This window comes from Microcebus murinus, chromosome 7, assembly GCF_040939455.1.
Source record: "Microcebus murinus isolate Inina chromosome 7, M.murinus_Inina_mat1.0, whole genome shotgun sequence".
Classification (NCBI taxonomy): domain Eukaryota; kingdom Metazoa; phylum Chordata; class Mammalia; order Primates; family Cheirogaleidae; genus Microcebus; species Microcebus murinus.
Window position 1 is genome coordinate 63,139,213 of NC_134110.1, and position 24,825 is coordinate 63,164,037.

At 35.3% G+C, this 24,825-nt stretch overlaps 1 protein-coding gene across 6 annotated transcripts in view; it reads right to left on the reverse strand.

Moving 5' to 3' along the window:
• VPS13B (vacuolar protein sorting 13 homolog B) overlaps positions 1 to 24,825 on the reverse strand; it is a 761,111-nt gene that overhangs the window by 730,597 nt on the left and 5,689 nt on the right. For all 6 annotated transcript variants that reach the window (XM_012762009.3, XM_012762013.2, XM_012762010.3 and 3 more), the window contains exon 3: positions 9,424 to 9,567. In XM_012762009.3, coding sequence (XP_012617463.2) covers positions 9,424 to 9,567 — 144 coding nt within the window. The remainder of the gene's footprint in view (positions 1 to 9,423; positions 9,568 to 24,825) is intronic.

The window sequence follows — 24,825 nt, forward strand, 5'->3', positions numbered from 1 at the left end:
TCTGTAGGTCTGGTAAAATTGGGATGTAAGACCATCTGGTCTGAGACTTTTTCTTGTTGCAAGATTTTTTAATGCTGCTGCAATTTCTTTACTTGATATTGGTCTGTTCAGGAGTTCTTTTTCCTAATTGAACCTAGGGAGGCTATGTATTTCTAAGAATCTATCCATTTCCTCCACGTTTTCAAGTTTATAAGTGTATAGGGATTTTTAGAGTATACAGAGATTATATTTTGTCTTTCCATGGTATGAGTTGTAATTTATCCTTTTTCATTCCTGAGAGAGCTTATTAGAGTCCTTTTCCTTTCTGCTTCTGGTAGTTGAGCAAGAAGCCCGTCAATTTTGTTTATCTTTTCAAAGAACCAGCTTTTTGTTTCATTAATTTTCCTATAGTTCTTTTGTTATTGATTTCATTTCGTTCTTCTCTGATCTTCACTATTTTTTTTTTATTCTGCTGGGTTTGGGATTGGTTTGCTCATCCTTTTCTAGCTCCTTGAGACAAATCGTTAGATTGTTCATTTGTGATCTTTCTGTATTTTGAATGTAGACATTTATGGCTATAATTTTCCTCTCAAGACTGCTTTAGCTGTATCCCACAGATTGTGATAACTTTCGTTCCCTTTACCATTTAGTTCAAAGAATTTTCTGATTCCCATCTTAATTTCCTCCTTGACCTGACTACTGTTTAGCTGTAGGTTGTAGGCAAAACAGTAACCTTCATACACGCCAACAATAGTCAAGATGAGATCCAAATCAAAGACTCAGTATCTTTCACAACAGCAACGAAGAAGATAAAACACCTAGGAATATATTTAACCAAGGAGGGGTTCGAAACCAGCCTGAGCAAGAGTGAGACCCCATCTCTACTATAAATAGAAAGAAATTAATTGGCCAATATATATAGGAAAAAAATTAGACAGGCATGGTGGCACATGCCTGTAGTCCCAGCTACTCGGAAGGCTGAGGCAATAGGATCGCTTGAGCCCAGGAGATTGAGGTTGCTGTGAACTAGGCTGACACCACGGCACTCACTCTAGCCTGGACAACAGAGTGAGACTCTGTCTCAAAATAAATAAATAAATAAATAACCAAGGAGGGGAAAGACCTCTATAGGGAAAACTATGAAACACTGAGGAAGAAAATGGCAAAGGACGTAAACAGATAGAAAACAATACCATGCTCATGGATTGGCAGAATCAACATTGTTAAAATGTCTATACTATACAAAGTGATCTACAGATTCAATGCAATCCCCACTAAAACACCAATATCATTTTTCACAAATCAGGAAAAATTAATTCTGTGCTTTGTATGGAACCAGAGAAGACCTTCTATAACCAAAGCAAGCTTAAGCAAAAAGAACAAACTGGGATGCAATTTACCAGACTTCAAGCTATAAATCAAGGCTATAGAAACCAAAACAGCATGGTATTAGCACAAGAACAGAGACAGAGATCAATGGATCAGAGAGAACCCAGATATATAATTGTCCTCACACAACCATATGATCTTTAAGAAAGCAGACAAAAACATACACTGGGGAAAAGAATCCCTATTCAATAAACTGCGCTGGGAAACTGGGATAGCCACATGTGGAAGACTGAAACAGGATCCGCACCTCTCACCACTCACAAAAACCAACTCACAATGGATAACAGACTTAAACCTAAGGCATGAAACCATAAGAATTCTAGAAGAAAATGTTGGGAAAACTCTTATAGACATTGGCCTAGGCAAAGAATTTATGAAGAAGTCCCCAAAGGCAATCACAGCAACAAGAAAAATAAATAAATGGGAACTGATCAAATTAAAAAGCTTCTGCACAGCCAAGGAAACTATCACAAGAGCAAACAGTAAACGTACAGAACGGGAAAAAATATGCGCATGCTACACATCCGATAAAGGACTGATAACTAGAATCTATATAGAACTCAGAAAAATCAGCAAGAAAAAAAATCAAACAACCCTATCAAAAAGTGGGCAAAGGACATGAACAGAAACTTTCCAAAAGAAGACAGACTAATGGCCAACAAACATATAAAAAAATGCTCAAAATGCTCAACATCTCTATTCATCAGGGAAATGCAAACCACAATGAAATATCACTTAACTCCAGTGAGAATGACTTTTATCAAAAAGTCCCAAACAACAAATGCTGGCGTGGATGCAGAGAGATAGGAACATTCATATGTTGCTGGTGGGACTAGCAAACTAGTACAACCTCTATGGAAAGTAGCAATGGAGATACCTCAAATAACTAAAAGTAGAACTACCATTTGATCCAGCAATCCCACCACTGGGTATCTACCCAAAGGGGAAAAAGACATTCTATTAAAAAGACACCTACACTAAAGTGTTTATAGCAGCAGACGTCACAATTGCAAAGATGTGGAAACAACCCAGGTGCCATTAATACATGAGTGGATTAACAAAATGTAGTATTTGTATACCATGGGGTACTACTCAGCCATAAAAAAAGAAAATGGTGAACTAATACCTCTTGTATTGACGTGGATAGAACTAGAGCCCATTCTTCTAAGTGAAGTATCACAAGAATGGAAAAACACACACTGCGTGTACTCACCATTAAATTGATCCTAATCAATCAACACTTAAATGCACATATGGAAATAACATTCATTGTAAATCAAGCAGATGGGAGGGGGCAGGAGGAGATGGGTAAATTCACTGCTAACAGGTATAGTTCACACTATCTGGGGGATGGGCACACTTATAACTTTGACTCAAATGGTACAAAAGCAACTTATGTGACCAAAACATTTGTACCCCCTTAATATTCTGAAATTTTAAAAAATATTTTTTAAAAAGTTTAAGAAGGAATTTGTCTGTATGGGAATCAAACAACTATTTGAATTAAAATACCAAATATACAATACTTTCACTTCTTTGGCTTAAATTCTAGTTGAACCTGTAGGTAAGATAAAAGCACCTCAGGTTTAAAAAAAACTGGACAGAAGATACTATAATCTTAAAGGACCATACTAACAACTGGGAAGAGTTATGACAGTAGAGAAATAGAATTGAGGCCAGGCGTGGTGGCCCACGCCTGTAATCCTAGCACTCTGGGAGGCCGAGGTGGGAGGATCACTTGAGGTCAGGAGTTCAAGACCAGCCTGAGCAAGAGAGTGACCCCATCTCTACTAAAAATAGAAAGAAATTAGCTGGACAACTAAAAACATATAGAAAAAATTAGCCGGGCATGGTGGTAGATGCCTGTAGTCCCAGCTACTCAGGAGGCTGAGGCAGGAGGATTGCTTGAGCCCAGGAGTTTGAGGTTGCTGTGCGCTAGGCTGACACCACACCCAGGCAACAAAGTGAGACTCTGTCTCAGGGAAAAAAAAAAAAAAAAGAAATAGAATTAAACTTGCAGAAATAATTTTAAAAGAAGTTAAGCTAAACAGGAGAAAAGTGGTAAGAATATATAGGTAAATAAATTTCACCCAAAATGAAATTCAAAAGTATCTATTCCTATTAAAACATCTCAATATAGACTTAGACGATAATTTCATATTTTTCTCTAAGTTAAATGTCTTAGAATAGTCAAGATACACAGTAACAGAATTGACCTCTGAACCACCTTAATGTTTCCTGCACCTGAGTGAAATGAGTATGTAATTTATTAGAAGAATTTGGCACATACCCATTAAGTGCAAGTAAACTCAGGATTAGATTTACCTATTGATTTAAAACTTCATCAAAACAGATTTATTCCTCTCTCAGTTGAGAATATAAAGGGACATTTACACCCACTACCATCCCTCCTCTATTACTATGTTACTTAGTTTTGATACTGTACAACCCCTACATTGGACCAGAGAGAAGAATGAAGGTTCTTCTCTCTGGTCTAATACCAGGGCAGAATCCTCACCACTGCCAGTCACTTCTGACTCCACCTTTTCTCAATCCTCCATTCACATTGTTTGCACAAAAGGTCAGAAGCTCCACTTTCCAACCTTACTTCATCATTCCAGATACAATACCAAAAACAAGAACTCAAACCCAAGGCTTTAATTTTATATGGAGCAGATATAGCCAATGGATGGAAATTACTTAGCCACACACTATACTTAAGACATTCTTCCAACCAGATCATAATGATATGAAATTATCATAAAGCCTATTAACAATAATGTAGATTTTTTGAGCTCTTATACAGGTAAAAGTATCAGACTACTCATTCTCTTCAAACATAAAGGGATTCCTGAGCAGGAGTACAGACACTAGCCATAATTTATAGGACACTCTTATTTTTCAGTTTTAATGTAAGGAAGCTATAGACAAAATCTGGATTATGTTTTCAGCTATTATCATTGCCATCACTATTAACATAGAGCAGTGGAAATGACAGAACCAATAAAAGTACAATAGCCAGATGTAGTGGCTCACATCTATAATCCCAGCTACTCAAGAGGCTTGACGTGGGAGGTTCACTTGAGGCCAGGAGTTCAACACTTGGGCAAGGAGTTCAGCTTGGGCAAGGTAGCAAGACCTTGTCTCTAAAAAAAATTATTTTTTATTTTATTTTATTTTATTTGAGACAGAGTCTCGCTTGTTGCCCAGGCTAGAGTGAGTGCCGTGGCATCGGCCTAGCTCACAACAACCTCAAACTCCTGGGCTCAAGCAATCCTACTGCCTCAGCCTCCCGAGTGGCTGGGACTACAGGCATGCGCCACCATGCCTGACTAATTTTTTCTATATATATTAGTTGGCCAATTAATTTATTTCTATTTATAGTAGAGACGGGGTCTCGCTCTTGCTCAGGCTGGTTTCAAACTCCTTGAGCAATCCACCCGCCTCGGCCTCCCAGAGTGCTAGGATTACAGGCGTGAGCCACCATCCCCAACCAAAAAAAAATTTTTTTTTTAATTAGCCAGTTATGGTGGCTCATTCCTGCACTCCCAGTTACTTGGAAGGCTGAGGCTGGAAGATCAATGAGCCCAGGAGTTCAAGGCTGCAGTGAGCTATGATTGTACCACTGCACTACAGCCTAGGCAACAGAGCAAGATCCCATCTCTAAAAAATAAAGATACGATAATAAATAAAAGTATAATAAATTACAGAACCTAAATCAGCAATTCAGAGCCCCATCTGAATTTCTGAAAAGGTAGATAGTCAATCAGATTAATCTGACCTCCTCCTTTAAGGAGCTTAAAGTGCTTTAAGGAAAAAAAAAAGATCATGGAAATATTGTAAATAGCCCTACCAATCCTTTAGCATAGTAGTACTCAGGCTTCAAGGACAAAATGGTGCTTTTCTCTTCTTTTTGAGATTACCTAAGCCAATAAAGGATTTTCAAAGCACCTAATGATGCATGGAAAGGAGACAGGCAAAATTGTCCTGTAACTCCAAGCACTAACCAGGGCCTAAAAGTACATACATGTCCTGTAACTCCAAGCACTAACTAGGGCCCAAAAGTACATACATTAACAAAAAGCTTAGTTCTTTAACTCAAGTGGGTTTTTTGGGTTTTTTCTTCTGTTTTGTTTTTTTGAGACAAAGTCTCACTCTATTGCCCAGGGTATAGTGCAGTGGCGTCATCATAGATCACTACAGCATCAAACTTCTGGGCTGGGCTCAAACAATCCTCCTGCCTCAGCCTCCCAAGTAGCTGGGACTACAGGTACATGCTAACACACTCAGCTTATTTTTTTATTTTTTGTAGAGATGGGGTCTCGCTATGCTGCTCAGCTGGTCTTGAACTCTTGGACTCAAGCAATCTTCTCATCTCGGCTTTCCAAAGTGCTGGGAGTACAGGTGTGAGCCACTTTAATTTTCTTTTTTGTTTTTTAAGAAATGGAGTCTCACTATGTTACCCAGCCTGTCTCCTGGGCTCAAGGGATCATCCTGCCTCAGTCTCCCAAGTAGCTGGTGTCCAGGTTTTTTAACTCATTTAATAGTATTCTAAAGTTTTAGTTCAGGTTCAAAAGATTTTTTAACTTCTTTTTAATGAAAAATAAGTATTACTTCCATAAACAATGGAAGTTTTTTACAAATGTTAGAACTTAATAGATTAAAAGAATTTAAATGTTGGCCGGGCGCGGTGGCTCACGCCTGTAATCCTAGCTCTCTGGGAGGCCGAGGCGGGCGGATTGCTCGAGGTCAGGAGTTCGAAACCAGCCTGAGCAAGAGCGAGACCCCGTCTCTACTATAAAATAGAAAGAAATTAATTGGCCAACTAATATATATACAAAAAATTAGCCGGGCATGGTGGCGAATGCCTGTAGTCCCAGCTACTCGGGAGGCTGAGGCAGCAGGATTGCTTGAGCCAGGAGTTTGAGGTTGCTATGAGCTAGGCTGACGCCATGGCACTCACTCTAGCCTGGGCAACAAAGCGAGACTCTGTCTCAAAAAAAAAAAAAAAAAAAAAAAAGAATTTAAATGTTTACTTTCTAGGTGGTTCAAAAACCAGAGTAAATATTATAAGTACTTTAAAAACAAATTTACTACTCTCTTTAAGTTAAAGATATATTTTTACAAGACTTAATTCAATGACCAAGGAAAGCACTTCAATCATAGAGAGAAAAAAAATCATGCAGCAAGTTTTGCTCTATTTTGCAAATGAGGGACCCATAGAGGCTGAACAAGCAAGAATATGAAAAAGGAGAGGAGTACATAGTTAAATCTAAGTTATTCGTAATGTTTTAACTCTTGAGCTATATGCTGGGTCCACAAGTATTTATTAGATTAGAGTTGCCATGTGTCATGAATCAAATTGTGTATCTGAGGCCAAAAAGTAAAAAAAGCTCACAAGTGAAAAGTCCACAGGATTTAAAGGTAGGGACCATGACTGAAATAGATTTGTCTCTCTCAGAATAAACAGCAAATGGTTAACAAATATTTCATGACTGAAACTTCAATATATTAAAAATAATTCAGAATAAACATCAAGGAGGACTTTATTTTACCTAACACAACAACTGGGCACCCTCTAATCCTAAAAATCTCTATAATTAAAACTAATTATAAAGACATGTTAAGGCAGTATATTCTAACCATGATCACTAGAGTCACACTGAAGCATTATAAATATTTTTCTAAGTATATTTTGCTTAGATTATATAAATATTTTAATAACTCCTTTCAGTGCACTGCAGAGTAGGCAAACAATATTAGTAGAATTGACCTTTACAAACAAGATATGTCTTCTTATCAAGGTATTTAACAATAATTGCATTTTTGAAATTACCTTATCTAAATTAAGCCTCATTTCTTTTAATTTTAATACATTCTTATATATTAATAGTATTGCTTTTTTTTCCAGATTCATATCTTTGGTTACCTATATAACTCTAAAGTTCTCTTCACTTAACCCACCATCCAAACCCCAATTTTATTTAGAAAATAAGTCTTCATTTTAATTCTATAATGTAATAAGGTGAAATAATTTAAATTTAAATATGAACTTATTCATATTTAAGTTAGTTTTACTAGCATATGCATAATTTAACTTAATTATATAATATACTAATCAAAGCTTAAAATAGGAAAATGAACTATTTTAAAATGTGTTTCATCTATAATGTTTTTATTCAAAATTTAATCCTAATCACTAGCATAAACCCAACAAGTATTACTCTCCAGGGGTGTACATTGCTAAATAATTTGTCCAAATGTAAACTATAATTTTCAAAAATCCTTTCTACTCCAAAATTCTAAACATCTGTAAAAAGTACTTTAGAGAGTGGTTTACATTCATGACATTTGACCTTTTGCTGTATACAGCACAAAATTCAAGTCTCAAATACCATGCAAGCAGGAAATCTGATCATTCCTGCAGTAGCCAGGAATTAGAATATCAAATATTAGTTCTAGGTTGCACCAAGTCATGTGTTACAAATCTTTTTCTGCAGCCTCTATAATTAGTTGTAATTTGTCTCTTTTAAAATGTGTTTCTTATGGGACATCTGGCCTTGAAACTTCCACCTTCCCATTGAAAAAATACTTAGTGTCTGGATTTTTTTTTCTTTTAATATGAAGCACTACATGGGTGGTATAACCAAGTCCAGACTTTTTTTAAAAAATTAAATTCCAAGAACAAACAATGACTAAGGATCATTTAAGTATTGCCAAATATAAATGTAAAATGAAACTATGTTGGAATATAACTATCTACAGATTTCTAAATTACTCTCCCAAATATTGAATGTTCACAAAATAAATTTTCATGGGAATATAACATTGGTCCATTTACTTCCAGGTACTTCATTAATGTAAATTGAATAAATAGGCTTGGAATCAAAAATTTCATAAATTAAAAGAATGATCTGACACAAGCAGGTTGATATGACAAGTATCAACTTAAAATAGGAAATAATTGTAACGGTTCATTGAAAAGCCCTAATTTCACAGACTAAATATTTAGAAAATGTTAAAAATGCCTAAATGTTCTTAGGAAAATAGTCATTTTAATAATACTTATCAATTCACTTGATTCTAGACAACCTTCCTTGACACACTGTCTGCCACACTAAAAAAAAAAGAAAACTCTCCTTGTGGCCATCATGTTTTGCTATGAAAATAGAATAAAAACTTCAAAAACAAAATGAGCCTTTCTAATTTAACGAAAATTTTCTTATTTTTTTGTTGTTTTCTGTGCATGAGTTATATGCAACTTGAAAAATAGTTCTCACAGCTCCCAAGGTGAAGAGAAGTGTTACATATGCTTCACGAGGCCCCAAGCTCAGAACTAGCATGAGTTAAATACAATTCACATGTCAGTTAATGTGTTAAAACTGACAAAAATGAATAACAGACACACTACTTTTCTGTAAAATGAAAGTAGAAATATTCTTCACAATATACTGTGGTCCTAACCTATTTGCTTCCTAGATTAAAAAAGTTTTGGTAGAAACTCCTTAAAACCAATATTGCACCTTTGCAAAAAACACTAGCAAGAAATGTTAAGATGAGTCTGAGAAGAAATAAATAAGTCTGAAAAAAAATCAGCTTCCAATATCAAAACTTTAAAAATAATAATGAAAGTTGGTATAAAGTTAAATGTGTTTTCATCTTCCCAAAAATAACCTGAAAATTTTTCTTCAGGTTTAGGAATATCATGGAAATAAAAAATTCATACAGGTCCTTTGCAAAAATTCAAAAATCTTAACCTAAAAATTGGATACAATCAGGCCCTGCTTATATTTTTGGAAATAGGTAATAAGCAATATACATGATCCCTCTATGGGCTATGATCAATTATATAAAATTTGTATGAAAACATCCTTTAAATGTTTTATCCAAATTTAAGAACATCCTTTTGCAAATAGTTAAGTTATTTTAATAGGCATATAAAAACTAAGATTTGTTTATGTAACAGTTGACATATTCCAAAAGTTAAAGAAATGTCAAATACTAATAACTATTAAAAATTAGTTAACATAAACAAAAGGTCCAATAATTTCTTACCTGTATACCATCTTTAAGTTTCAAAATGCATTCCATTGTATTGATAGTAATTACCACTGGTTCTGAACCCAGTTTTGTCCATGGTACATGAATCCTCAATTCATGAATATGTCCACTTAAAAAAGTGAATGGTAATTTCAGTTCCTGAAAACACAGAACATTAAATAAAAGTGCTTAATATTTTTCATTCTAATATGCAAATTCCTTTCTTAAAAGAGAAATGATATTTCCAACAATGTTTATCAAAAAGTAGCATCAAATAACTTGTTAAACCATAGTTAATAACAAACAACAAAAAAAATTAGTGTTCAAGTTATATTTAACAAGTTACTTAAGCACTCCAGGCCTCAGTTTACTACTCTGCTGGATGGAAATACTAGACAATACCCAGTATATGTTAAAGACTCATATATGGTGGTGATGGTAGTAGACAGTATGGTAGACAACAGTAGATGGTAGATGGTAGACAACAGTAATATTGAGATAACTGCAATGATATATTTTGCTATCTAAAAATATGTCCTTAAAATGTTTTAAACTAACAGAATAGGACTGCAAGGCAAGTTGAAAGGGGAGCTCAACTGGAGATAGGAAAATGACCTGAAAAAATAAAAACTGATCAACCTAAAAAAAAAAAAAAATGTATTGCATTTCAGTTAATTACAATTTGTACCTGTATATTATTTGGTCATAAATTTTAAATGTTCTCTACTTTCCATTATTATTAGACAAAAGGTTAGGAATGAAAACAAATTTTACCTCAATCATTTTATACTAGTTTGTTTCACTGCCAGATAAAATGTTTGTTACAAATCAACAAAGGAAGAATAAAAAGAAATTGTATTTCCATCACATTTTTATAGTTATTGCAACTCTATTTGTGAAAGTTAACATAAAGCTTATTCATTTATATTTTAGCCTACCTACTTCGTTTAGCAACATAGTAGCAATATAGGTAAATACAGGCAGTATAGCAAAGTGGTTAAACCAATAACTCTGGAGCCAGCAGACATAGATTTAAATCCTATTTCTACCACTTACTAGCTAAATGACACTGGGCAAGTTATTTACTGTATCTGGGCTGCAGTTTCATTATCTGTAAAAATTTAGATAATAATAATATCCTTTGAGAATTAAATCAATTAATTTATATAAAGTGCTTAGAACAGTATCTTCCTCCTAGAGAAATCATTATAAAGATGCTAAGTATTATTGTTATTATAAAAGTGTGAGCTTAATTTATGTCTTCAACCAGAGATTAAGGCTTAGACTACTAGAAATCTATTGTTGCTACTCTATACTAATACAATGTCACAATTTTTAAATATTTGTCATTATTACATTATTTTGAAGACACAATAATCACTTCAAGTATTATTCAGCTGGCACAAGATTATGTAATATAATGCTAAGTGCTTGTAACAAAGACAATATTTAATAAGCACTTATTATGATATGTACCTGGCACTATTCTAAGCACCTTACTTGCATACAAATACAAACATTTAATCATCATGAGAACCACAAAAGATAAATACTATCATCCCCATTTTAAAATGAAGAATCTGAGGCATGAAGGGTCAAGTAACATCCTAAAATAAATCATCTAGGAGAGTCAGGACTCAAAACTGAGAAATATGAAGCCAGAGCCCTTGCTCTTAACCACTACAATACTGTCTCTATGATTCCATTATCAGCATCAAATATGTTTCCACCACCTATGCATCTACTTGGACAATGAGTGGATTATAATTCCACCTCCATCACCCCATGACTTGTGCAAAAATGATATGTTTGCAAAATGGCTATGAAAGTTGCAACATATGGGCACAAATCAGATTTTCTTAGAAGTTAAAAGATACCTGAATCAAACTCAAGAACTTAGTATCATCAGAATGCTACTAATCCACTGAGCATTAACCTAACATTAACACAAGAGATGGCTTTCTACATTAGAACAAGGAATTTTGAGCCATATGGTCCATGCTGGATGTACAAGTAAAGGTAAACACTTATTAGTCATTTAACTATAAGCATGATAATTTCTTTTTCCTGATTCGAGTTCTTGTAATAAACAAATAACACATACATACGTTGTAAAAGGCAAAACACAAATGTTCATTGTTATAACAAATGGACCTTCCTTGAGGTAACCAAAATCAAGTTATTTTCTTTTCATTCTTTTCCCTTCTTGAAATATAATTCTATAACTTAAAAATATTTTATTTACTTAGAACTTTTCAGAAATTTATTGTGTAAAATACACCCATAAATCAGAAAATCTATGACTGTGCAAGGGATATTAGTAGTTAAGAATTTCAGAAGTGGGTTGAATAGATCTCAAAAATATAATTCTAGGTAAGCTATTACAAAGTACCCTAAAACAGGGAAAAGGGATACTTTAAAAATGAATATAACAGACAGCAAAAGCAAAAATAGACAAATGGGACTATGTAACTTCTGCACAGCAAAGGTAACAATGAACAGAGTGAAAAGGCAACCTATGAAATGGAAGAAAATGTTTGCAAACCATATATCTGGTAAGTTAAGGTATTAATACCTAGAATATATAAAGAATTCCTGTAACTCAACAACAAAAACAAATAATCCTATTAAATAATGGACAAAGGAATTGAACAGACATTTCTCCAAAGAAGATATACAGACGGCCAACAAGTATGTGACAAGATGCTCAACATCACTAATCATCAGGGAAATGCAAATCAAAACCACAATGAGAGATCATCTTTCACCCCTACAGACAGCCACGATCAAAAAAGTAACAAGTGTCAGCAAGGATACGGTGAAACTGGAATCCTTATATACTATCAGCTGGATGGTAAAAAGTTGCAACCCCTATGGAAAACCGTACGGAGGTTCCTCAAAAAATTCAAAATAGAATGATGATGATCCAGCAATCCCACTTCTAGGTATATATTCAAAAGAATTAAAAACAGGATCTTGAAGAGATAGTCTCACACACCCATGTTCATAGCAGCATTATTCGAAATAGCTATAATTTGGAAGCATTCCAAGTGTCTATCAATGGATGAATGGAAAAACAAAATGTAGTATATACAAACAATGGAATATTATTCAGCCATAATAAAGAAGGAACTCCTAATGCATATTACAACATGGATGAACTTGGAGGACATTATCCTAAGTGAAATAAGCCCACTCCCAAACAGAAAAATACTGTATGATTCCAATTATACAAGATATCTAGAGTTCTCAAACTTTTAGAAACAGAAAGTAGATTAGTAGTTGCCAAGGGCTTAGGGGAGAGGGAAAAAGGGAGTTGTTCAATAGAGAGAAAGTTTCAGTTTTGCAAGATAAAAAAAAATGTTTAGAGATATGTTGCACAGCAATGTGCATACAGTTAACACTAATGTATACTTAAAAGTGGTTAAGATGTTAAATGTTATATTGTGTGGTTTTTTTACCATATATATATATATATATATATATGAATGAATGACAGGTCTCAAGAATGCTAAGTGAGGAACTTGGCATCTTCTTCTCAAAAAGCAATGACAAAACATGATAAAGTTGTCAAAAACAACAGAGAACTCAGAAGCAATAAGGGAAGGCTAACCTGAGGTCACAATACTATCTATGTAGGGCAGGCAACCAAACAGACGAGCAGCCCAAAAAGAGATATCTATCACAGCTTCTGTGGCTGTCTTTATTTTTTTTATTTCAGCATATTATGGGGGTACAAATGTTAAGGTTACGTATATTGCCCATGTCCCCCCACCTCCAAGTCAGAGCCTCAAGCATGACCATCCTGCAAATGTTGCATATCTCACTCATTATGTTTGTATATGCCCATCCCCTCCTCCTCCCTCCAACATCCAATAAATGTTTTTCCTATATGTCCACTTAGGTGTTGATCCGTTAATACCAATTTGCTGGTGAGTACATGTGGTGCTTGTTTTTCCATTCTTGAGATACTCCACTTAGTAGAATGGGTTCTAGCTCTATCCAGGAAAATACCAGAGGTGCTATATCACCATTGTTTCTTAAAGCTGAACAGTACTCCATGGTATACATATACATTTTATTAATCCACTCATGTATTGATGGACACCTGGGTTGTTTCCACAACTTTGCAATTGTGAACTGTGTTGCTATAAACATTCGAGTGTAAGTGTCCCTTTGCAGAGTGTCATTGGATCATTTGGGTAGATGCCCAGTAGTGGAATTGCTGGATCAAATGGTAGATCTACTTGTATCGCTTCAAGGTATCTCTATATTGCTTTCCACAGAGGCTAAACCAGTTTGCAATCCCACCAAAAGTGTAGGAGTGTTTTCTCTCTCTCTCCGCATCCATGCCAACATTTATTATTTGGGGACTTTTTGATAAAGGCCATTCTTACTGGAGATAAGTGATACCTCATTGTAGTTTTGATTTGCATTTCCCTGATGATTAGAGATGTTGAGCATTTTTTCCTATGTTTGTTGGTCATTATTCTGTCTTCTTTTGAAAAATTTCTGTTCATGTCCTTTGTCCACTTTTTGATAGGGTTGTTTGATTTTTCCTTGCTGATTTTCCTGAGTTCTAAATAAATTCTACTTATCAGCCCTTTATCAGATGTGTAGCTTTCGAAAATTTTCTCCCACTCTGTGGGTTGTTTGTTTGCTCTCTTGACAGTTTCTTTGGCTATGCAGACTCTTGCTGTCTTGAGAAAGAGAGAGAGAGAGAGAGATAAATAGATAGATATTTATCTATCTATTTAGAGAATAGATATCTATCTATTTAGAGAATGAGATAGCTGAACAGGGCTTTCCTAGAATCTCACATAATAGCTCTGGTAGTCTGGAAAGTTGTGTGAATGTGCAAGGCTGTGCTTATTCAGAAGATAATGGAGAAGGCCCTAGCAAGCTGCTCACTCCAGATTAACCATGAGGCTTTGTGAACACAGAAAGTTAAATACATATACATACACACACGCACACACACACACCAAACTTATAATTACCTCACTTTGAAAGCATTTTCCAGTATACATATACACCAAATGCCAAAGAGTAGAAGCCTTACTAATTCAAAGGTTTAAACAACTTCCAACCAATCACTGGCTAAATGACTATGCTATGACCCATAGAAACCCCTATGAGGCATAAAAATAGATAGAAGGGAGTTTGAGGCATTATGATCTTTCCTGTGAATAGCCACTGTGCTCCATCCTGTGTAACACAGAGAGATCCCCATCTTTTAAACAAAAAAGAATTTTTTAAATGAAAATAAAAGTAGTCAATAAAAACTATCTCAAAAAAAAAAAAGAAACTATTTCTAAAACTACTGTGGGACTTAGTATACAAAGGCTTCAAAGCATCTATTCTAAATATGTTCATAGAAATAAGTGAAACCATATTTAAACAATCAAAAGAACATGATAATAATGATTTATTGAATCGAAAATAGCAACAAAAAGATAGGAATTATTATGTAAAAACGAACAAATGGAAATTCTGGAGTTGAAAAGTACAATAAATGAAATTTAAAATTCACTATATTGGTTCGAAACCAGATTTGAGTTGAGGAAAGAATAAGTGACTGCACACCCATATACCATCATAGTCAAAATGTGAAAAGCCAGGGACAAAAAGAATAATCTTGAAAGCAGAAAAAGAAAAACAATTTGTGAGGTATAAGGAAACTCTAAGTAGCTTCACAGCTAACCTCACATTACAAGAAATATACGCAAGAAAGCAGTAAGATGATATACTCAACTAATCAAAGAAAATTCCACCAAGAATTTTATATCCAGCAAAGTTAACATTCAATAATGAGGGCAAATTAAAGATATTCTCAAATAAACTAATAAGATAACCTATTTCTAGTAGAAATATTAAAGAAAGTTCATCAGACTGAAATGAAGTAACCCCAGATGATAAAACAAATCCACACAAAGAAACAAAGCATAATAAAGGTAGTTATGTAGGTAATTATTAAAGGACAATATAAATGCTTTTTGTTCTGATTTAAATAGGATACTGTATAAAACATCAATGATAAAATCATACTATTGTGCTTATAACATATAAAGATGCAATACATGTGACAATAATAGTACAACGAGGGGAAGAAAATGGAACTACATTAGAGAAAGTTTCCCTATTTTAATGGAATAAAGTTTCCCTATTTTAATGGAATAAAGTTAACATTAGAATCAAGTAGTTTGTGGTACATCAAATGCATACTGCAATCCTTTAAGCAACCACTAAGAAAATAACTCAAAACTAATTTTAAAATCAACAAAGAAATTAAAATAGAACACCAGAAAGTATCTCCTTATAACAAAGGAAGGTAAGAAAGAAGTATCTTCAGTCTTGTAATTGTTGTAGAAAAAAAAAGAGAAAAAAAAAAAAAAAAGAAAGAAGTATCACAGGAATGAAAAAGACATGAAGCACATGGGAAATAACAGCAAAATGATAATCTAGCCATATGAATAAAAACATTAGATGTGAATAAACACTTTAATCAAAAGGCAAAGATAGGTCATCAAGATGGGTGACAAAAAGTACCCAGCAGTCAACTCCACAAATGACCAAAACAAATAAGTAACTGCACTTTGAGCAGAGTATCCAAGGGAGAACAATGGAAAACAGCAGGAAGTGACAAAGAACTTCTGAGGCTTGAAAACTGAGGATGGCAGCATAGAAAGGGAGGCAATACACCTGGCCAAGACTGGCCCTGAACCAAGAGGGACTTCCCATTGAGAAGATAAGGTAAGTAGGAAATCCCAGTAGTCCTCATTACTACTGCAAATGCCTGCAATCTTAGTCACATGAGAGCTTTACAGTCTTCATGGGTCCTGGCCCAGTATAGGGAACTACCTGGAGTCCATGTGGCTGAGTTGCTCCAGAGAAAGAACTCGGAGTGGATTCCCTCTACTCCCCAGGACCCAATCTGCTGCAGCACAATGCCATCTTGAGAATGAAGCCACTGATTGAGTGCATCCTGCCCTAGGGCCCAATAGCCTCTGGATCTTCAATTCCCTCATACCCTGCAGTTTTCCCACCACACTCACACCAAGGGCTGAAACATCAGGAATCCAGCAAAACACAATGGTATAGCTGAGATTCTAGTAAACAAGCTGACATAGTGCCCTACAAACTAAGGAACAGGCAGTCCGGTACAGCGAGAAGGATGTTCCCAGGACCAGGGGATTCAATACACATGCTCCCCAGACCCTAAGAAATATCAGCTGGGCACCCACCACCAGAGCCACCCCAGCCCATTAACTGGTGGAGCTACTGAGAGCCATACACGCAACACCCAGGGACCAAGGAGAGGCGCACCAGGTGTCTACCATCATCTGCAAGTGGCAAAGCCACCAAGCACCATGCACATCCCCTCCAAGGAAAAAAGACCAGCCAGCCCAGCAGCCCTGTCCCCAGCAAACCTACACCACTACCTCCACAAACACCTACAGTGTAGGCCACTGAGGTACTCACAGACACTTCTGATGTTGATTATACAGCTAAAGAAATCAGATGGAGAGTATACTACAACACCTAGACAGAACAAATCCTAGGCATCCTACTCAACTGACCCTACAAATCACATCTACAGGAAAAAGTTTTTCCCTATGAAAGCTACTCCATAAAAAATTGGAAGAGGAAACTATTCCACCAAATTCGCAGATATCAACCTACAGACACAAGAAACATGAAAGGGCAAGGAAACCTGAAATCTCCAAAGGTACATAATAATTCTCCAGTAACAAACCCCCCAAAAAACAAATCTATAAAATGCATGAAAAGCAAATCAAAATATTAATCTTAAGGAAACTCGGGGCCAGGCATGGTGGCTGACATCTGTAATCCTAACACTCTGGGAGGCAGAGGCAGGTAGATCATTTGAGCTCAGGAGTTCGAGACCAGCCTGAGCAAGAGCGAGACCCCCTCTCTACTAAAAATAGAAAAAAAATTAGCTAGACAACTAAAAATATATAGAAAAACTTGGCCAGGCATGGTGGCACATGCATGTAGTTCCAGTTATTTGGGAGGCTGAGGCAGAAGGGTACCTTAATCCCAGGAATTTGAGGTTGCTGTGAGCTATTAGGCTGATGCCATGACACTCCAGCCCAGGCAACAGAGTGAGACTCTGTCTCAAAGAAAAAAAAAAAAAAAAAACAAAAACAAGAAACTCAGTAGAACACAAAAGAATACAAATAAAAATTCACAAAGGAAAATAATTCAGGTTCTCAATGAGAAATTCAACAGATATAAAAAAAGAACTAGGCCGGGCGCCGTGGCTCACGCCTGTAATCCTAGCTCTCTGGGAGGCCTAGGCGGGCGGATTGCTAGAGGTCAGGAGTTCAAAACCAGCCTGAGCAAGAGCGAGACCCCGTCTCTACTATAAATAGAAAGAAATTAACTGGCCAACTGATATATATATAAAAAATTAGCCGGGCATGGTGGCGCATGCCTGTAGTCCCAGCTACTCGGGAGGCTGAGGCAGAAGGATCGCTCGAGCCCAGGAGTTTGAGGTTTCTGTGAGCTAGGCTGACGCCACGGCACTCACTCTAGCCTGGACAACAAAGCAAAACTCTGTCTCAAAAAAAAAAAGAACTAAACAGAAATCTTGGAGCTGAAGAATTCAACAAATGAAATAAAAAATACAGTCAAGAGTTTCAAAAATACACTAGATCAAGTTGAAGAATTTCTGAACTCAAACACAGGTCTCTTGATATATAGTAAGTCCTCACTTAAGATCATCAATAGATTCTTGGAAACTGCAACTTAAGCAAAATGACATGTAATAAAACCAATTTTATCCTAGGCTAACTGATATAAACAAGAGTCAAGTTCAGAAAGAAAATCTTTTCAAGAAAAGCAAAAACTGAGAAAATTCATCACCACTAGGCCAAACATACAAGAAACACTTAAAGGAGTCCTACTCTGGAAACAAACAAACTATAAATAACTACCATCACAAAAAAGATGAAAATGTATAAAACTGATATAGCAGATAAACAAGAAACAGAAATCAAAAAGTTATCACTATAGAAACTACAAAAATGCAAAGATAAATAAGGGGAAGAAAGGAACAAAGTATATACAAAACAACCATAAAGCAAATAACAAAATGACAAGAGTATGTTCTCAACCATCCATAATAACCTTAAATGTAAATGGATTAAAACCCCCAATTAGAAGACACAACTGGCTGAATGGAAAAACAACTGGTTGAATTTAAAAACAAGACCCAACAATATGCTGCCCACAAGAATCACACTTTTGTAAAGACTGTACAGATACATACAGACACATATGTATCTGTAAAGACACATACAGACTGAAAATGAAGAAATGGAAAAAGATGTTCCACATAAATGGAAACCAAAAACAGGAGTAGCTATAATTATATAAAATGAGCTAAGTCAAAAACTAAAAGAAGAGACAAAGAAGGTCATTGTATAATGACAAAGTGATCAATTCATCAAGAGGATATGACAGTTGTAAGTGTATACACCCTCAAAACTGGAGTACTTGAATATACAAAGCACATATTATTAGGCCTACATGAAGAGACAGACCTCATTATAATAATGGTTGGGGACAAGAGATCAAGACTCTGTCTCAAAAAAAAAAGAAAAAATGAAAAAACACCACAAATCAAAACCACAATGAGAAATCACTCCATTTAGAATGGTCATTATTTTAAAATTAAAAAAAAAAAAGTGCTGCCAAGGATGTGAAGTAAAAGGATTTGTACACTTTGGTAGAAATGTAAATTAGTACAGCCATTATGGAAAATAGTATTGAAGCTACTTAAAATGCTAAAAATAGAACTACTATATAATACAGCAATCCCACTACTGAATATATATCCAAAGGAAAAGAAATCAGTATGTCAAAGAGATATCTGCATTCTCTTGTTTATTGTAGCACTATTCACAATAGCCAAGTTATGGAATCAACCTAAGTGTTTATCTACAGATAAGTGGATAAATAAAATGTACTGCATATATACACAATGGAATAGTATTCAACCATTAAAGAAAATGAAATCCTGTCATTTGCAGCAACATGGTCATTATGTTAAGTGAAATAAACAGCCACAGAAAGACAACATTACATGTTCTCATTCATATGTGAGAGCTGAAAAAATTGATATCAGACTAGACAGCAGAATAGCAATTACTAGAGGATGGAAGGGAAAGTGGGATGGGGAATAGGAAGAGACTGGTTAACAACACAAAGAGTTGTACAAAGAGTACAACTAGATAGGAGGAACAAGTTCTAGTGTTCTATAGTACTGTGGGGTAACTATAGTTACTAACTTATTGTATATTTTCAAATATCTAGAAGAGAGAATTTTGAATGGTCCCAATACAAAGAAATGATCAATGTTTGAGGTGAGGAATATGCTAATCACCCTGATTTGATCATTACAAATTGTATACATGTATCAAAATACCACTCTGTGCCCCATATATACATACAATTATAACATGGCAACTTAAAAAAGCAAAAATTGTCAGACTAGATTTAAAAATAAAACAAGATGTAACTATATATTCTCTACAAGAGACACACTATAGATTAAAAAACAAGAAGGGCTGAAAATAAAAAGACAGAAAAAGATACATCATACAAATAGTAACCATAAAAAGCTAGAATAATTATACTAGTATCAGACAAAACAGACTATGAAAAGAAATGTTACTAAAAACAAAATCACTTTATAAAGATAAAAGAGTCAATTTATGAAGAAAATATAAAGCATATATGAACAAGGCAATAGAGCCCCAAAATACATAAATTGAAAACTGAAAGGAGACATAGATAGTTCAACAATAATCAATACTTCACTTATAATAATGGAAAGAATAACTAGACAGAAAATCAGCAAGGACATAGTAGACTTGAATAATACTATCAACCAATTAGACCAGACATCAGTACATCTCCCACAACTCCAAAAGTACACATTAATCTCAAAAGAAGTCTGAAAGTATTCAAACTGGATAAAAATGAAAACACAACATACCATAATTTATGAGATGCAGCTAAAAAAATTATAGTTATACATATCTATAACAGAAAAATGACATATCTCAAATAAATAACCTAAACTTCCACCTTAACAAGAGTTGAAAAAGAAAAACAAACTCAACCTAAAATAAAGAAAAAGGACAATACAAAAAAAAAGGACAGGGAGAGAGGAAAAGTATATATGCAGTTAAATTGTTCTAAGATTGTTCAGGAAATGGTAAAGTACTAATTGAAGGTTGTCAAATATGCACTGTATAATCTTTATGGTAAGCAACTAAAATTATGTGTAAAGTATATAATTATAAAGACGTCAAGGCAAGAAAAATTACTGCAGTGAAAGAGGGATATTATTCAGAAAAATTTTTAAAGTATATTCAACAATGAGATATCACAATACTAAATTTGTATGTACTTAATAACTTTATATATTATTATATATAACAAACCAAAAATTGAGAAGTAGACAAATCCACAATCATAGCTGGAGACAGTAACATACCTCTTCTAGTAATTGATGGAATAAGTAAACAATGAAAAATGCACATGGGTTTACAAGATTTAAAAAATTAACCAATTTGAAGTAATTGATATTTATAGAACACTACAGCAACAACTGCAGAATACAAATTTCTTGTCAATTGAACATGGAACATTTACAAAAACAGACTATATATCAAGTCACAAATTTTAATGGATTAGAATCATACAACGTGCTGACCACAATGGAATTAAATTACAAATCAATAATAATTAGCAAATCCCAAATGTTTGAAAATTAAGCAATACACTTCTGAATAATCCATATATCAAAGAAGAAATCAAAATGGAAATTATAAAATGTTTTTAACTGAATGAAAAGACTACATAAAATTCCGTGCAACAGAGCTAAATATATGATGAGAAACGTATAGCACCGAATGTATATATTTAAATAGAAAAGGGCTGAGAACAAAAACCAGTGACCTACATTTCCACCTAAAAAAGCTAGAAAAAGGAACAGCAAATCAAACCAGAAAAAGGGAAAGGAAAGAAATGATAAAAATAAGAACAAAATTAAATGACACAGCTGGGCACAGTAGGCCATGCTTCTAGCCCTAGCTACTTAAGGCTGCAGCAGGATTGCTTGAGCTCAGGCATTCAAGATCAGCCTGGGCAATATAGTGAGTCTCTGTCACTTATAAAAATGAAAAAAATTAAACAACAAAAAAGCAGTAGTACAATTTTTAAAAATCAACAAAAACAAAAGTTGGTTCCTTTAAAATATTAATAAAATCGATAAAACCCTAATAATATTGATGAAGAAAATACAAATTACCAATATCAGGGGTGAAAAAGACATAACTACAGGCTGAGCGCGGTGGCTCACGCCTGTAATCCTAGCACTCTGGGAGGCCCAGGCAGGCGGATTGCTCAAGGTCAGGAGTTCAAAACCAGCCTGAGCAAGGGCAAGACCCCGTCTCTACTATAAATAGAAAGAAATTAATTGGCCAACTAATATATATATAGAAAAATTTAGCCAGACATGGTGACGTATGCCTGTTGTCCCAGCTACTCAGGAGGCTGAGGCAATAGTATTGCTTGAGCCCAGGAGTTTGAGGTTGCTGTGAGCTAGGCTGAAGCCACGGCTCTCACTCTAGCCTGAGCAACAAAGTGAGACTCTGTCTCAAAAAATAAAGAGACAAAACTACAGATAAATCTTTTTTAAATCATGCAACTTTAAACTACAGAAAAACAAACTTTAGGCTGGGCGCCAGTGGCTCACATCTATAATCCTAGCACTTTCAGAGGCCAAGGGGGAAGGATTGCTCGAGGCAAGGAATTCAAGATCAGCCTGAGCAATAAATAGCAAGACCCCATCTCTACAAAAAATACAAAAATTGGCCAGGCATAGTAGCAGGGACCAGGCATGGTAGTGCACATGTGTAGTCCCAGCTACTTGGGAGGCTGAGGCCAGAGAATTGCTTAAGCCTGGAGTTGAAGGCAGGTGAGCTATGATGACACCACTGTATTCTAGCCAGGGCAACAGAGCCAGATAGCCTCAAAAAAAAAAAAAAAAAAAAAAAGCTTTATACCTTTAAATATGACAATTTAGAGCAAAGGCAGGCAAACTTTTTCAGTAAAGAGACAGTAAAGATTTTAGGCTTTTGCAAGCCATGCAGTCTCCGTCTCAGCTACCCAACTCTGCCATTTAAGTGCAAAAGCAGCCACAAACAATAGGTAAACAAATTAGGATAGCTATGTTCTAACAAAACTGTATTTACAAAAGTAGGCCCAGGCAACAGTTTGTTGATCCTCAATTTTCAGGAAATAGAGAAATTTCTTAAAAAACACAACTCACCAAAACTGACAAAGGTCGAAATAAAAGTCTAATTGATCCTACATTTGTTAAAGAAATTAAATCAGTAGTTTACAACTTCCAAACATGACCCAGATGATTTCATGATTAATTTTTTCCTAATACTTAAAAAACTAAGAAGTTGACTACCTCACACTTTATCATTTCAAAACTCACTAGAAAGCTACAGTAATCAAAACAGTGTGATACTAACATAAAGGCAAAAATACAGACCGACGAAATAATATTGAAAGCCCAGAAATTAACCATCACATTAATAGCCAAATGATTTTTGACAAGGGTGCCAAGACCATTCAATAGTGAAAGGAAAGTCTTCAAAAATGGTGCTGGGAAAACTAAATATCTATAAGACCAAAAAAAAAAAAACTGGGTTGGATCATTACCTTATACCATACACAAAAATTAACTCAAAATAAATCAAATACCTAAAAGAGCTAAAAATTAGAAGAAAACACAAGAGAAAAGCTTCATGACATTAGATTTGGCTATGATTTCTTGGATACAACACCAAAACCCAGGCAACAAAAGAAAAAATAACTAAGTTGGACTACATCAAATTTAAAACTTTTTCCATCAAAGAACATTATCAACAGAGTAAAAGGCAACCAACAGAATGGAAGAAAACATTTGAGTCATTAAATATAAAATGTCTGATTTCAAATCAGAAGTGTAGTTTATTGTTTCTCAAACAAGAAGCAGTACAATTAATCAAAGTATATGCCTAAACTATCGACACAGTTTTGCCATCATAACAGTTTATATTTATGTCAGCAGCGAAGAAGCCTGGAGAGAGACTGGCGATGAAATCGCAAAAGGTGTTTTCCACAGCTTGTTGAGAACTGAATATTTTTCCTTGCGAGAAGTGGTCCAAAGGCTGGAAGATATGGTAGTCAGCGTTTCCAAGTCCAGATACTGTAGTTTGAGCAGCTTTATTTATGCAACATGTAGTCGAGCTTTGTCTTGCGAGGATTGACCTGTCTCTACTGACCAATCTTAGCTGCTTAATTGCACGCATTCTCATCATTTTATCCAATTGGTTGCAGCAGACATTGCTGTAATCAATTCAACAGGTTTCATGAAGCTGTAGTGGATAATACCAGCACTGGACCACCATTAACACACACTATTAGCTTTTTCTGATGAATATTCGATTTTGAAATATGCTTCGGCACTTCATCTTTCTCCAACCATTGTGCCCAATGCTTGTGATTGTCAAAAAGAATCCACTTTTCATCACATGTAACAATATGGTATAGAAATGGTTCACCTATAATCCTAGCTCTCTGGGAGGCCGAGGCGGGCGGATTGCTCAAGGTCAGGAGTCCAAAACCAGCCTGAGCAAGAGCAAGACCCTGTCTCTACTATAAATAGAAAGAAATTAATTGGCCAACTGATATATATATAAAAATTAGCTGGGCATGGTGGCACATGCCTGTAGTCTCAGCTACTCGGGAGGCTAAGGCAGAAGGATCGCTCGAGCCCAGGAGTTTGAGGTTGCTGTGAGCTAGGCTGACACCACGGCACTCACTCTAGCCTGGACAACAAAGCGAGACTCTGTCTCAAAAAAAAAAAAATGGTTCACCTTTATGTTGTGACAGCAACACACAATAAAACAGGAAGTGTCAAAGTGAAATGTCTGAGATATCAACTGTCAAACTTAGTACTTAAGAAAATAGTACATTTCATCCTAAATAACCTAATATTTGTAAATCATGTATTTGATAAGGGATTGATATCCATAATAAAGAACTCTTACAACTCAACAACCAAAAAAAAACCAATTCAAAATTGGGCAAAGGGGCCTGGTGCGGTGGCTCACACCTATAATCCTAGCACTTTGGGAGGCTGAGGCAGGAAGATTGCTTAAGGCCAGGAGATTGAGACAAGCCTGAGCAAGAGCAAGACCTGTGTCTCTACAAAAGAAAAAAGAAAAATCAGCCTGTGGACACCTGTAGTCCCAACTACTCGGGAGGCTGAGGCAGGAAGATTGCCACCACACTCCAGCCTAGGCAACAGAGCAAGACCCTGTC